This window comes from Grampus griseus (assembly GCF_964374135.1).
Source record: "Grampus griseus genome assembly, chromosome: 21".
Taxonomy (NCBI): domain Eukaryota; kingdom Metazoa; phylum Chordata; class Mammalia; order Artiodactyla; family Delphinidae; genus Grampus; species Grampus griseus.
Genome location: NC_139015.1, coordinates 30075169 through 30091424, shown reverse-complemented (window position 1 = coordinate 30091424; position 16256 = coordinate 30075169). Strand labels below are relative to the sequence as shown.

The 16256-nt window shown below is 40.0% G+C and overlaps 1 protein-coding gene across 2 annotated transcripts in view; it reads right to left on the bottom strand.

Annotated features, from left to right (window-relative positions):
• The window catches only part of ADAM9 (ADAM metallopeptidase domain 9), a 103063-nt gene that overhangs the window by 73480 nt on the left and 13327 nt on the right, over positions 1–16256 (bottom strand). For both annotated transcript variants that reach the window (XM_082680467.1, XM_082680466.1), the window contains exon 4: positions 1579–1657. In XM_082680467.1, coding sequence (XP_082536593.1) covers positions 1579–1657 — 79 coding nt within the window. The remainder of the gene's footprint in view (positions 1–1578; positions 1658–16256) is intronic.

Sequence of the window (16256 nt, the reverse complement as noted above, 5' to 3'; positions counted from 1 at the left end):
ATAAAACAATGGACAAACACAACATTGAGATAAAGGAGTCAGCAAAGTCAGCAAAGGCCAGCAAAGGATGGATCTAAGTCAGCGCTGCCTTTTTTAAGTACTAATAATTAATCTAAAATAAAGGTTTTCATAATTCAAAAAGAGTCATGTACACAATGTTCATTGCAGCTCTATTTACAATAGCCAGCACATGGAAGCAACCTAAATGTCGATTGACAGATGAATGGATAAAGAAGATGTAGCACATATATACAATGGAATATTACTCAGCCAGAAAAAGAAATGAAATTGAGTTATTTGTAGTGAGGTGGATGGACCTAGAGTCTGTCATACAGAGTGAAGTAAGTCAGAAACAGAAAAACAAATACCGTATGCTAACACATATATATGGAGTCTAAAAAACAAATGGTTCTGATGAACCTAGGGGCAGGACAGGAATAAAGTCACAGACATAGAGAATGGACTTGAGGACACAGGTAGGGGGAAAGGTAAGCTGGGACGAAGTGAGAGAGTGGCATTGACATATATACACTACCAAATGTAAAATAACTAGCTAGTGGGAAGCAGCCGCATAGCACAGGGAGTTCAGCTCAGTGCTTTGTGACCACCTAGAGGGGTGGGATAGGGAGGGTGGGAGGGAGACACAAGAGGGAGGGGATATGGGGACATTTGTATATGTATAGCTGATTCACTTTGTTATACAGCAGAAACTAACACAACATTGTAAAGCAATTATACTCCAATAAAGATGTTAAAAATAAATAAATAAAATAAAATAAAGGTTTTGCCTTCTATTTATTTGAAGAGAGCTGCAAAAGTGCAAAACTAACATAAACAATTCCACCTAGCAAAACATAACAAAGCTCAGGGGAAAAATAATACATGTTTAATGATAACAAAGATTTCTCATGAAAACTATAGCAAAAAATAATAATATATAATACCTAACTGCCAAAAGGGACTTTAAGACACTCTTACCAACTAAAATTCGAAATATTTATGCTCTAATTAAATAACACATAAAGCAAAGTTGACATCTGCCAATTATTTCAAGTATTCCTGGCCAGTTCTGTCCTCAGGAAAACTCTGTTCTCTGATGCAAAAAGGACCACAATTCTTAAGAAAATAATTGTTTTCAGCAAAAAATCAGAACGTATAATAGGAAACAAGTGTTTGTTCTTTACTAAGTACTAATGGCAAGTCAAATGGTTTAATAAGGAAGTAAGATGTACTTTAAGAGGTATCCATTTTCAGCAAAATAAATAAAATAAAAAATAAAAAAATAAATCAGACTTTTCTCCTTCATAATCTCTAAGGATTATCATTCAATAGAAGATTATTTTCCTGCTCTTTTAAAAATCACTTGACCATGGAGAACCAGGAGAGCCGTAAGGTAAATCCTGTTTAATTTATGTCAATGCACTCACACTCCCACCCCAGGACAATGCCATATATAATAATATCAAAAGAGGTCCTTGGGGAAGCACAAGGTAACAGTCCTGAGTACCTGAAGAGAACGCACTTTAAAATTATAATTGTTTTAAATTCTGCTATAGGGTCAGGAGGAAAATATATTACCTGTATATCAGGGTAGTCAGAGATCAGAGCCCCTTCCTTGTTGTAGGTATAAACTACAAAATCTTTGGGTAAAAGGTTCCTGCAAGAGGAATAAAACACACCATTTAAAATTATTTTATCTATTTGCAACTAAGGACACAACTTATAAGGCATTATCCCAGAAGAGATGAGCAGAAATAAAAACTTTCACCTGATAAATTGTTATTCAAAGAAGGAGCTACCATAAAACTAAAAGCTCATGAAGGGACCTGCATCTGAAATCATGCGTTGTCCTCACGGTCACAAAATGCTGGTTGCATAAAACATACGTAACATCCTTAAAGTTTTCTGATACATCTCATAGGAAAAGTATAAATTAGGTTATATAGTACACCATATTTCTGGAAGAAAATAAATGATTTTACCCTCTTTTAAATGTCCTATATAAAGAAGCAGCGCTCCTTGACCTCCTAAGTACGGGGGCAAAATCTGTGTCAGCTGTTAGAGGAACCAATCATTGCTGATTCCTGAAGCTTCCTTCCATGTTAAGGTAGACTGATAGTGGAAACCACACGTGCAAAATAGGGTTAGCTTTGTCAATGAAAAGATATCCAGTGATGCTTGTTGAAGATGGTAAGGCAGACTTTATTATCGACATAAGTATAGGAACCACTGCAAAGGGATTTTACAGGGCGGTGGGGAGAAAGACCAGGCTCAACTCCAAATACAGCACGGGGAAGTGGGAATTTATAACCAAGGAGCATGGTGAGGGTCAGTGGATGGAAAATTACTATGAGGAAACAACAGGGGTGAGGGACATTCTGGCTAAACTAACCTAACAGATTCTTGCTGAGGACAGGCCAGGGTGATCAGACATCACTGGGCGGGGAAGGGGAGTGGAAGATAAAGAACCTGATCAGACATCCAGAATGATCAGATATGGGGGGCAGGGGGAAGTTCTTGCTAAAACTAGATTTTACAACAAACTACACTGCTGGACCTAGGAGAAGGTTCAGGAACCTGACTAAAGTTTGGTCAAGTAAAGAATCTTTGTTAGTCTCCCTGCTTGTTCAAGGAAAGAAAAGACATTCTTCTTTCCTCTGAATAATACAAGTCCATTTCCTCATTCAGTTGTCTTTTGTTCATTACAGACCAGCTGAATCATCTATTGGAACCTGATAGTAGAGGATATTTGCTGGGTGGTGCTGGCAGTCAGGCATTTAATGAGGGGAGTTGCTATGAAAAATAAAAGAAAAACAAAGATTAGTAGTTAGAAACCCAGTTTCTAAGTCCAGGAGGAAGCCATCAAGATTTTTTAGACTTGAGCTTAGAGCATCTTCAGGTGTTAGACTGAGGTTGGCACTGGCCACCTGACACATTTTCCTAGTTTGCAGTTTCAATGTCACTGGTGATAGCATCAGGTATTCTGATGAATTTCCTGAGAGGTCCACACAGCAGGAGGCATGAAGCTCGCCCATACATGATCTATTGTAATCATTTTTTTTTTTGAAGTTTCTATCAAGTCTTCCAGCTGCAGCTTACAGAGTTTCAGGAAAAGGGCAGTTTTAGTTGTCAATGATTCCAAGTCAGAAAGGACAAAATTTGGAAATGTGAACTTAGAGAGTTGTAGCCAGATACAGGAGGAAACTAGAAGAATTCAGGATTTGGTAAAGCTGGCAAAATGTGCAAGATGAAAGCAGCAACAGTTCACTATAGTTTTCCATTGAAACAAACAAAAAAGCACATTCTCTCTACAGTCACACCCATTTCTGTGAAAGATAAAGTAAGACTAATTTGTTTGCAAGGAAGTTTGGTCTCATTAAATTTGGCCTGGTTATTTACATAAGTACAGCAAAAACAGTGATTGACCACATAGTACCTTGTTTGAGTTTGCTTTGCTGGAGCATTCCCTCTCAAGGCTAAGAAGCCAAGTCAAAAACTTGCCACCAGATCTGACTGCAATACCTATAGATTTGGGTGAATTCCTCTCTTCTGAAGGTTCCCCAAACATCCTGAGGTTCCTGGGCCTGCCAGAAGTGACCTTCCTTACTCACCTGTAAGGCAGGAAACCCTGTAAGCCAGAAACAGGATGGTTCTTCCAAGGGGAGCTGTATAAACGTTGCCTTCTTAAAGTCAACCTTAGATCCTTAGAGCTATCTGGTCATATCTGATTCAGTACACATCATTCCCAAATATGACATTACAATCAAAGTCTTGGTAACATAAGAAAGGTTTCCAATTGCTTTGTGTTACAAGGAGGATAGATTTTGACTGAACTTATGCAAATAACTATACTGCCGTGAATATAAGATGCGTTAACACATCAAATAAACCTGATTAGTTCAACATCTCTCTTTTCATAAGGAGACAAATCCTTTGAGATTTTCCAAGGGCCATTTTGGAAATATCAAAGTTAGTTTGGGGTCAAAGAGACTCCACTTAGAATTTGATTTGGGGAAATTGTCAAAAATGCCAAAAGGTTTGAACACTTGACTAAATTGGATCACAGGTGTCACTGTGAAACAACACTTAGCTGTCCATTTAACCAAAGTCACAATTAAAAGATTTCAAAGGCACATACAGAAAGTTACCCAGTTATTAAAAAAAAAAAAAAAAAACTCTTAGCTTTCTTAATATTGAGAAGATCTGGTTTTCTGAAATAATCAAAGACCTGATAAACACAAGACACACTGGAAATTATCTTAAAACACAAAATCTTATCCTCCCAAGCTGATTACTTAAATGTAAAGAAAACAACCTTTTTTACCATTTCCTATTAAGAGGAAACCAATAATCTAAGAAAACCTTGTGTTTTAACAGAGAAAGAAAACCAAATTCTGGTTTTGTATCAGTGTACTATTAATACTAAGGCAAATTAAACAAACAAACAAACCAAAAAACCTTACAAATAAATCCATCCAATAGTAGCCAGTTTTGACCACACAAGGAAAGATTCCTTTTCCAAGGTCCCTTTTCCACAAACTTTCTTTAGAAATTTTCTTACATCACTCAGTTTTTGTCCTACATTTTTCTTCTTTCTCATTCTGGAACAACCATTCATTCTACTTTGGGACAAAATTATCCTCTCTTACCCTTAGCAAAACATATCTTTCATACCCTTCCTTATCAAAAATACACCTTATATTTTCCTTGTATACAGTTTGTTTTCTTTACCCTTATTATTCCTAGTGGTTTCATTTATTTATATTGATTAGATTTTTTAATCATTAGTAACTCTAATTTTCAGTAAAAACTAGGAAGCAGGCAATTGCAAACTGTCTGCTACATACTATCATTCTGTAACAATGAATACATTATTTCATAATTTCTAGAGATGTGTCTTTTTCACAGTACAATTCCTCATGCTTACTAACAGACCTAAATATATTTAGCTTCTCTATACCATATGAAAACAAGATGCCAAAAGTAAATAAAATTAAATTTCTCTTCGGCAATTAATATTTCAATATTTTATCTTATTTGGAAATTATGTAGTCAATGATTACCCATCTTTGACTTAACTTCATATAGCTTTAAGGTTTCAAGTTATGAAAAAAATGTTTGAAACTATTTTTCAGGAGGCATAAAACATAATTACCATTGAAAAGTTCATTTATAAACTTTTAGTCCACTTACATCTATTTAATTTACTTGTTCTGAACAATTATACTTGAATTACTCATGAAAATTTCATGAGCCATTAATTAAACAAAGCTAGCCATCCATTCTTAAGTTGTTTTTCTTGTTGACAAGTCACGCAAGTATCAAAAAAAAAATCACAAAAGCGAAGAACAAAAAATTATATATTTATGGTTCTTGCCTCTTTTTTTTTAACTGCCATGCTTGACATCAAGCAATTCCTTTTTATTATACATTTTGTCCTAAGGGTTGATTTATAATTTATAATCTTAAATATCTGGTGGAGATAACATAAGCTTATTTGAATAGTAAACATAGGTGGAAAAAATTGCATATCTGCATTACATATTTAAAGCCGACACCACTGAAGTTGTCAATTTATCAACAACTGTATCAACAATATAAGAACTAGCAAAAAGATTATTCAAGATCATGTGAACTTAAAAAAACTTGGGTTAGTTTCTGTATTCCTGAGAGTTTTAAGAACATAATTTATCTAAGTGCTCATTTATCTCTAAACCAATTTGAATAGAACTCTTTAAGGGATTTTATAAATTAATGTGATAATACCATCCAGAGGTAGGAAACTATCACACACCTATAACATACATATATATAGAAATACATAAACATACAGACACAAATAGAGAACTTAAGAGTTTTCATTTTAAAATTTTAGCCGTGAGTCAGTAAAACAGCAATACAATCTTATTTGTTTATCTCCACTTCGTATTTTCATCTGAATTGTCTCTGGCAAATAAAACAAGTTAAGGTCACCTGCCTACCAATACTTCTGGAGGAGACTTTTAAGATTTTCTCTTGCCGTGATATGTAATCTTCCTTTGCTGTGGTCTAAATTTTAGGCAACAGACTGAAGAGACATCTAACTGCTGTCTGGATGTTTCCAAAGCCCATGTGAGTGGACAAATCATTCAGTTCTATTTCCAAATAGCCTTTTGTTCTTCTTTTCAGACTCAGGTAGCTGCTTTCAAGGCTACCTGAGTTTCTTGAGAGCCCCCGATGGATGGCAAGGGACCAAAAATGGAAGTGGCTGTGGGGAGCTGAGGGGCTGCAGTGGGAGAGGAAAGTCTGACGGGTGTGCACAGAGGGATGGAGGAGGTGGCGGTCTGAAGTGGGACATATCAAAGGATCCAAGGGAACTGGGGGAAAGATTGATGGTGGTAAGAGGAGGACGGAGGAGCAGAAGCAACAGGGAGGGAGCAGTATTAGAGCAGTCAATCTGGGGAGATCTCAAGTTTCCAAAAGACGCCAACAAAGTTCCAAATTATCCTCAGCAAAACATGCCAACAAGAACAGAAGCAGACAGAGTTGGCATAGCAGAGAGTCAGCAGGATGTGAGAAGAGGTGGTTTAGTTGGCTGAGAAGTTCCAAAGGGAGAAGCCAGATCCAAAAGAGAGAACAGAGAGACTTCACACAGAGTCAGGAAGGAAGAAGCTGCAGCCCAGGACATTAGGGAGTAATCCCCATTCAGAACACGGAGCCAGGAAGACCTTCCAGCCCAGGAGGTACCTGTCGAAAGAAGCCTGGGACTCTAACCCAGCTTCGGAGGGTATACTCAAAACTGTAAAAATCAAGTCAGCTTCAACAGATGTTTGTCTGGAGCAATGGTTCAGGAGTCAGAGTCACCAATGGATCCCCGATCAGTCAGTCAGGACTGAAGACAAGGGCTTCAAGGTGCATACTTAGGGTCCAGAGTGAGAGGCCGGGGGGTCCAGTGATGAATCTGATCCTATACGAGTCATGGCGCCATGACTGTCAAAGAAAAAAATATTCAGTGACACGTGTTAAAGATGGTGAGGCTAACCTTATTCAGGACCACTGCAATGGCATTTTACAGTGAGGGACAGAGATCAGGCTCAACTCCAAGCACAGCATGGGCAGGTGGGAATTTGTACCCAATGAGCAGGGTGGGGGTCAGTGGATGGAAAATTACTAAGATGAAACACCACGGTGAAGGAAGCTCTGGCTAAACAGACTCACGGATTCTTACTGAAGACAGGCCACGGTGACCAGACATCACCCGAGGGGATGGCGGAAGATGAGGAATTTGATCAGATGTTGAGGGTGGAGGGTTCTTGCTAAACTCACTTAGCAGGGTTCTTGCTAAAACTGGATTTTCCAAGGAAGTGTAGACATGCACCCAGGGGAAAGTTCAGTAGCCTGACCAAAGTCTGGTCAAGCAAAGGACCTGTGTCATTTGCAGCAGCAATGGAGCAGCAGTATACTCATCTCCAAGGCTTATGGACAAGGCATGGATGCAGGGTGCCAGCTAGTGGTTTATGAAGTAACCCTTAACCTTCTAAACTCCAGGCTCAGACTGTCTAGACTGTTTAAGAGATGGAGAGATCAACGGTTTACGTGCAGTTTAATCAGTTACACAGCCTGACTTTAGCCACGTGACCAATATAGTATAAAAGACCCCTTCGGTAAACATGATGCTTGTTTACCCTGAAAAGATGATGCTTCAGTCATATCTCAGTGTTTGTAATCTGAAGACAAAGCACATCTGTGCAACTGAAAAAGGACCCTGGGGGGCTCTGTCTGGAAGTGTTCAAACTCCTTGACGATCTCCTCTGCTTTCTTTGTCCTGATGTCCTGCACCCTTTACCTTTATGAAAGTCTCCTTGAGTGAGCTTCGGAGTAGCCCGTGGAGTTTTGAGTCCTTTCCATTATCCAACCCTGTTCAGTCACTGCCCTGTCTCTCCCCTTTCTCCCCAACACATACACACTCTTTGCTCCCTCTGGTGGTGAATTTAAAAAGAATAAACTGGAGATGGTACTTGGCTTTGCTCTGCCCTTCCTCTTCCTTGGAAGTCACTGCCTGCCAGTGGGAGCACAGATTTTGCCACGCTCCTCCAGGAGCAGGCCTGCCACCGTGCAGGCTGACGTGAGTGGATGAATCTGCCTAATCCGGGGTTCAGGACTGGCAGGTCCATCAGGCTCTCATTCTATGGTAAATCCTTTAACCCAGCCCTCATCAATAATAAAAGTGGTATTTTGACCTCCTATCTAACTCACCCTTTTAGTTTATGTTTAAAGTTGTTGAGCACAGCCAGAGAAAAGGTGGCCACACAACCCACAGTCCCTGCCAAATAACCCAGCAGAAGTAATTATGTCCATCCCTCTGCAAGGAGGCTTCGTATCTTTCAGCAAGGGATTCATGACCAAAAAAGGTTAAGACTGCCATTGTAGAAGCCCTGGGAGGAAAAAAATAAGCGCTCACTCAAACAGAGTCCCCCGTTCATTGATAGCCATAATAATAGGCTATCTACCCTAACTCTTTTTCGCTAGTGATCATTAGCTTTGATGACTGCCTTTCAAAGATATTCAAAGACCTGGCTCCTCTTAACAAATGCCTGGAAAAGTACATTTGCCCACTAATTCAAGAAGCATAGGGGGGACCTTCAAGATGGTGGAGGAGTAAGACGTGGAGATCACCTTCCTCCCCACAAATACATCAGAAATACGTCTACATGTGGAACAACTCCTACAGAACACGTACTGAACGCTGGCAGAAGATCTCAGATTTCCCAAAAGGCAAGAAACTCCCCACGTACCTGGGTAGGGCAAAAGAAAAAAGAATAAACATGGGTAGGGCAAAAGAAAAAAGAATAAACAGAGACAAAAGGATAGGGACGGGACCTGCACCTCTGGGAAGGAGCTGTGAAGGAGGAAAAGTTTCCACACACTAGGAAGCCTCTTCACTGGTAGAGATGAAGCTTCAGAGCTATGGAGGAGAGCGCAACAACAGGGGTGCAGAGGGCAAAGCGGAGAGATTCACGCACAGAGGATCAGTGCCAACCGGCACTCACCAGGCCGAGAGGCTTTTCTGCTCGCCTGCTGGGACAGGTGGCGGCTGGGAGCTGAGGCTCGGGCTTCAGAGGTCAGATCCCAGGGAGAGGACTGGGGTTGGCTGCCTGAACACAGCCTGAAGGGGTTAGTGCGCCACAGCTAGCCGGGAGGGAGTCCGGGAAAAGGTCTGGACCTGCCTAAGAGGCAAGAGACCATTGTTTCGGGGTGTGTGAGGAGAGGGGATTCAGAGCACTGCCTAAACGAGCTCCAGAGATGGGCGCGAGCCGCGGCTATCAGCTTGGACCCCAGAGATGGGCATGAAACGCTAATGCTGCTGCTGCAGCCACCAAGAAGCCTGTGTGCGAGCACAGGTCACTATCCACACGCCCCCAAGGAGCCTGTGCAGCCCGACACTGCCAGGGTCCCATGATCCAGGGACAACTTCCCCAGGAGAACACACGGCATGCCCCAGGCTGTTGCAACGTCACGTCGGCCTCTGCCACCACAGGCTCGCCCCACATTCCAATTATAACTACTGTACCCCTCCCACCCCCCCCCACCTGAATGAGCAAGAGCCCCCTAAACAGCCGCTGCTTTAACCCCCTCCTGTCTGGGTGGGAACAGATGCCTGGGAGCAACCTACACACAGAGGCGGGGCCAAAACCAAAGCTGAACCCATGAGCTGTGTGAACAAAGAAGAGAAAAGGAAATTTCTTTGTGCAGCCTCAGGAACAGCAGATTAAATCCCCACAATCAACTTGATATACCCTGCATCTGTGGAATACCTGAATAGACAACGATCATCCCCAAATTGTGGCGGTGCACTTTGGGAGCAACTGTAGACTTGGGGTTTGCTGTCTGCGATTGACTTCTTTCCGATTTTTATGTTTATCTCAGCTTACTGTTTAGCATTTGTTATCATTGGTGAATCTGTTTATTCGTTTGGTTGCTCTTTTCTTTTTTTTTTAAACTATTATTATTTTTTACAATAATTTTTTAAAATTATTATTTATTTAATTTTTATTTTTTCTCCCTTTTCTTCTGAGCCGTGTGGCTGACAGGGTCTTGGTGCTCCAGCCTGATGTCAGGCCTGAGCCTCTGGGTGGGAGAGGCAAATTCAGGACACTGAACCACAAGAGACCTCCCAGCCCCACATCATATCAAATGGCGAGAGCTCTCCCAGAGATCTCCGTCTCAATGCTATGACCCAGCTCCACCCAACAGCCAGTAAACTCCAGTGCTGGACGCCCCATGCCAAACAACTAGCAAGACAGGAACACAACCCCACCCATTAGCAGAGAGGCTGCCTAAAATCCTACTAAGTTCACAGACACCCCAAAACACGCCACCGGACGAGGTGCTGCCCACCAGAAAGACAAGATACAGCCCAACCCACCAGAACACAGGCACCAGTCCCCTCCACCAGGAAGCCTACACAACCCACTGAACCAACCTCACCCACTGGGGGCAGGAAACAAAAGCAACAGGAATTATGAGCCTGGAGCCTGAAAAAAGGAGACCCCAAACACAGTAAGTTAAACAATATAAGACATAGAAAGGAGCAGCAGAAGGAGGAGCAAGCTAAAACCCCACCAGACCAAACACATGAAGAGGAAATAGGCAGTCTACGGGAAAAATAATTCAGAGTAATGATAGTAAAGGTGATCCAAAATCTTGGAAATAGAATGGAGAAAATACAAGAAACGTTTAACAAGGACTTAGAAGAACTAAAGAGCAAACAAACAATGATGAGCAACACAATAAATGAAATTAAAAATTCTCTGCAAGGAATCAATAGCAGAATAACTGAGGCAGAAGAATGGATACGTGACCTGGAAGATAATATAGTGGAAATAACTGCCACGGAGCAGAATAAAGAAAAAAGAATGAAAAGAATTGAGGAGAGTCTCAGAGGCCTCTGAGACGACATTAAAGGCACCAACATTTGAATTATAGGGGTCCCAGAAGAAAAAGAGAAAAAGAAAGGGTCTGAGAAAATATTTGAAGAGATTATAGTTGAAAACTTCCCTAACGTGGGAAAGGAAATAGGCAATCAAGTCCAGGAAGCTCAGAGAGTCCCATACAGGATAAATCCAAGGAGAAAAACGCCAAGACACATATTAATCACACTAACAAAAATTAAATACAAAGAAAAAATATTAAAAGCAGCAAGGGAAAAGCAACAAATAACATACAAGGGAATCCCCATAAGGTTAACAGCTGATCTTTAGCAGAAACTCTGCAAGCCAGAAGGGAGAGGCAGGACATACTTAAAGTGATGAAAGGGAAAAATCTACAACCAAGATTGCTCTACACAGCAAGGATCTCATTCAGATTCAACAGACAAATTAAAACCTTTACAGACAAGCAAAATCTAAGAGTATTCAGCACCACCAAAGTAACTTTACAACAAATGCTAAAGGAACTTTTCTAGGCAAGAAACACAAGAGAAGGAAAAGACCTATCAAAACAAACCCAAAACAATTAAGAAAATGATAATAGGAACATACATATTGATAATTACTTTAAATGTAAATGGATTAAATGCTCCAACCAAAAGACATACACTGGCTTAATGGATACAAAAACAAGACCCGTACATATGCTGTCTACAAGAGACCCACTTCATACCTAGGGACACATACAGACTGAAAGTGAGGGGATGGAAAAGGATATTCCATGCAAATGGAAATCAAAAGAAAGCTGGAGTAGCAATTCTCATATCAGACAAAATAGACTTTAAAATAAAGACTATTACAAGCGACAAAGAAGGACTCTACATAATGATCAAGGGATCAATCCAAGAAGAAGATATAACAATTGTCAATATTTATGCACCCCGCATAGGAGCACCTCAATACAGAAGGCAAATGCTAACGGCCATAAAAGAGGAAATCAACAGTAACACAATAATAGTAGGGGACTTTAACACCCCACTTTCACCAATGGACAGATTATCCAAAATGAAAATAAATTAAGGAAACACAAACTTTAAATGACACATTAAACAAGATGGACTTAATTGATATTTATAGGACATTTCATCCAGAAAAATCAGAATACACTTTCTTCTCAAGTGCTCATGGAACATTCTTCAGGATAAATCATATCTTGGGTCACAAATCAACCCTTGGTAAATTTAAGAATATTGAAATCATATGAAGTATCTTTTGCAAGCACAATGCTATGAGACTAGATATCAATTACAGGAAAAAATCTGTAAAAAAATACCAAACACATGGAGGCTAAACAATACATTACTAAATAACCAAGAGATCACTGAAGAAATCAAAGAGGAAATCAACAACTACCTAGACAAAAATGACAATGAAAACACGACGACCCAAAACCTATGGGATGCAGCAAAAGCAGTTCTAAGAGGGAAGTTTATGGCAATACAATCCTACCTCAAGAAACAAGAAAAATCTCAAATAAACAGCCTAACCATACACCTAAAACAATTAGAGAAAGAAGAACAAAAAAAATCCCTAAGTTAGCAGAAGGGAAGAAATCATAAAGATCAGATGAGAAATAAATGAAAAAGCAATGAAGGAAATGATAGCAAAGATCAATAAAACTCAAAGCTGGTTCTTTGAGAAGATAAACAAAATTGATAAATCACTAGACACACTCTCCAAGAAAAAAAGGGACAAGACTCAAATCAACAGAATTAGAAATAAAAAAGGAGAAGTAACAACAGACACTGCAGAAATACAAAGGATCATGAGAGATTACTGCAAGCAACTATATGCCAATAAGGTGACAACCTGGAAAAAATGGACAAATTCTTAGAAAAGCACAACCTTCTGAGACTGAACAGGGAAGAAATAGAAAATATAAACAGAACAATTACAAGCACTGAAATTGAAACTGTGATTAGAAATTTTCCAACAAACAAGAGCCCAGGACCAGATGGCTCCACAGGTGAATTCTATCAAATATTTAGAGAAGAGCTAACACCCATCCTTCTCAAACTCTTCCAAAATATGCCAGAGGGAGGAACACTCCCCAACTCATTCTACGAGGCCACCATCACCCTGATACCAAAACCAGACAAAGATGTCACAAAGAAAGAAAACTACAGGCCAATATCACTGAGGAACATAGATGCAAAAATCCTCAACAAAATACTAACAAACAGAATCCAACAGAACACTAAAAGGATCATACACCATGATCAAGTGGGGTTTATCCCAGGAAGGATACTTCAATATACGCAAATCAATCAATGTGACAAACCATATTAACAAACTGAAGGAGAAAAACCATATGATCATCTCAATAGATGCAGAAAAAACTTTCGACAAAATTGAACACCTATTTATGATAAAAACCCTCCAGAAGGTAGGCATAGAGGGAACTTACCTCAATATAATAAAGGCCATATATGACAAACCCACAGCCAACATCGTTCTCAATGGTGAAAAACTGAAACCATTTCCTCTAACAACAGGGACAAGACAAGGTTGTCCACTCTCACCATCGTTATTCAACACAGTTTTGGAAGTTTTAGCCACAGCAATCAGAGACGAAAAAGAAATAAAAGGAATCCAAGTTGGAAAAGAAGATGTAAAGCTATCACTGTTTGCAGACGACATGATACTATACATAGAGAATCCTAAAGATGCTACCAGAAAACTACTAGAGCTAATCAATGAATTTGGTAAAGTAGCAGGATACAAAATTGATGCACAGAAATATCTTGCATTCCTATACACTAATGATGAAAAATCTGAAAGAGAAATTAAAGAAACACTCCCATTTACCATTGCAACAAAAAGAATAATAAACCTAGGAATAAACCTACCTAAGGAGACAAAAGACCAGTATGCAGAAAACTATAAGACACTGATGAAAGAAATTAAAGACGATACCAACAGATGGAGAGATATACCATGTTCTTGGATTGGAAGAATCAACATTGTGAAAATGACTCTACTACCCAAAGCAATCTACAGATTCAATGCAATCCCTATCAAACTACCAATGGCATTTTTTCACAGAACTAGAACTAAAAATTTCACAATTTGTATGGAAACACAAAAGACCCCGAATAGCCAAAGCAATCTTGAGAAAGAAAAGCAGAGCTGGAGGAATCAGGCTCCCTGACTTCAGACAATACTACAAAGCTACAGTACTCAAGACAGTATGGTACTGGCACAAAAACAGAAATATAGATTAATGGAACAGGAAAGAAAGCCCAGAGATAAACCCACGCCCATATGGTCACCTTATTTTTGATAAAGGAGGCAAGAATATACAATGGAGAGAAGACAGCCTCTTCAATAAGTGGTGCTGGGTAAAATGGACAGCTACATGTAAAAGAATGAAATTAGAACACTTCTTAACACCATACACAAAAATAAATTCAAAATGGATTAAAGACCTAAATGTAAGGCCAGACACTATAAAATTCTTAGAGGAAAACATAGGCAGAACACTCTATGACATAAATCACAGCAAGATCCTTTTTGACCTACAGAAATGGAAATAAAACAAAAATAAACAAATGGGACCAAATGAAACTTAAAAGCTTTTGCACAGCAAAGGAAACCATAAACAAGACGAAAAGACAACCCTCAGAATGGGAGAAAATATTTGCAAATGAAGCAACTGAATAAGGATTAATCTCCAAAATTTACAAGTAGCTCATGCAGCTCAATCAAAAAAACAAACAACCTGGGCTTCCCTGGTGGCGCAGTGGTTGAGAGATCGCCTGCCGATGCAGGGGACAAGCTTTCATGCCCCGGTCCGGGAAGATCCCACATGCCACAGAGCAGCTGGGCCCGTGAGCCATGGCCACTGAGCCTGCGCGTCCAGAGCCTGTCCTCCGCAACAGGAGAGGCCACAACAGTGAGAGGCCCGCTTACCACAAACAAACAAACAAACAACTCAATCTAAAAATGGGCAGACCTAAATAGACATTTCTCCAAAGAAGGTATACAGACTGCCAACAAACACATGAAAGGATGCTCAACATCACTAATCATTAGAGAAATGCAAATCAAAACTACAATGAGGTATCACCTCACACCAGTCAGAATGGCCATCATCAAAAATATCTACAAACAATAAATGCTGGAGAGGGTGTGGAGAAAAGGGAACCCTCTTGCACTGTTGGTGGGAATGTAAATTGATAGAGCCACTATGGAGAACAGTATGGAGGTTCCTTAAAAAACTAAAAATAGAATTACCATATGATCCAGCAATCCCACTACTGGGCATACACCCTGAGAAATCCATAATTCAAAAAGAGTCATGTACCACAATGTTCATTGCAGCTCTATTTACAATAGCCAGGACATGGAAGCAACCTAAGTGTCCATCGACAGATGAATGGATAAAGAAGATGTGGCACATATACACAATGGAATATTACTCAGCCATACAAAGAAATGAAACTGAGTTATTTGTAGTGAGGTGGATGGACCTAGAGTCTGTTATACAGAGTGAAATAAGTCAGAAAGAGAAAAACAAATGCCGTATGCTAATACATATATATATGGAATCTAAAAAAAAAAAAATGGTTCTGATGAACCTAGGGGCAGGACAGGAATAAAGACACAGACGTAGAGAATGGACTTGAGGACATGGGGTGTGGGAAGGGTAAGCTGGGACGAAGTGTGAGAGTGGCATGGACTTATATATACTACCAAATGTAAAACAGATAGCTAGTGGGAAGCAGCTGCATAGCACAGGGAGTTCAGCTCGGTGCTCTGTGGCCACCTAGATGGTGGGAGGGACACGCAAGAGGGAGGGTTTATGGGGATATATGTATACATATAGCTGATTCACTTTGTTATACAGCAGAAACAAACACAACATTGTAAAGCAATTATACTCTAACAAAGATGTTACAAAAAAGAAAAGAAAAGAAAAAAAGAGCATAGGAATGCAGACCAGACATCGCACATGTATATACATCACTAGCCTTACTGAGGTGGGATCAGGTGAAAACATGACAAAATGAGAAGAGATTAAAAAGGGGGGTGAGAGACCACTGCTATGGACTGAATGTTTTGTCCCCCTCCCAAAATCCTTATGTTGAAGCCCTAACCCCCAGAGTGGCTGTATTTGGAGATGTGGCCACCTAAGGAAGTTATGGTTAAATGAGGTCATAAGGCGGACCCCTGAGCCAACAGGATTAGCGTCCTCACAAGAAGAGAAGCCAGAGAGCTCGCTCATCCATCTACCCCGCTTCCTGTGCACACAGGCCAAGGAGAGGTCATATGAGCACTGGCCAGAAG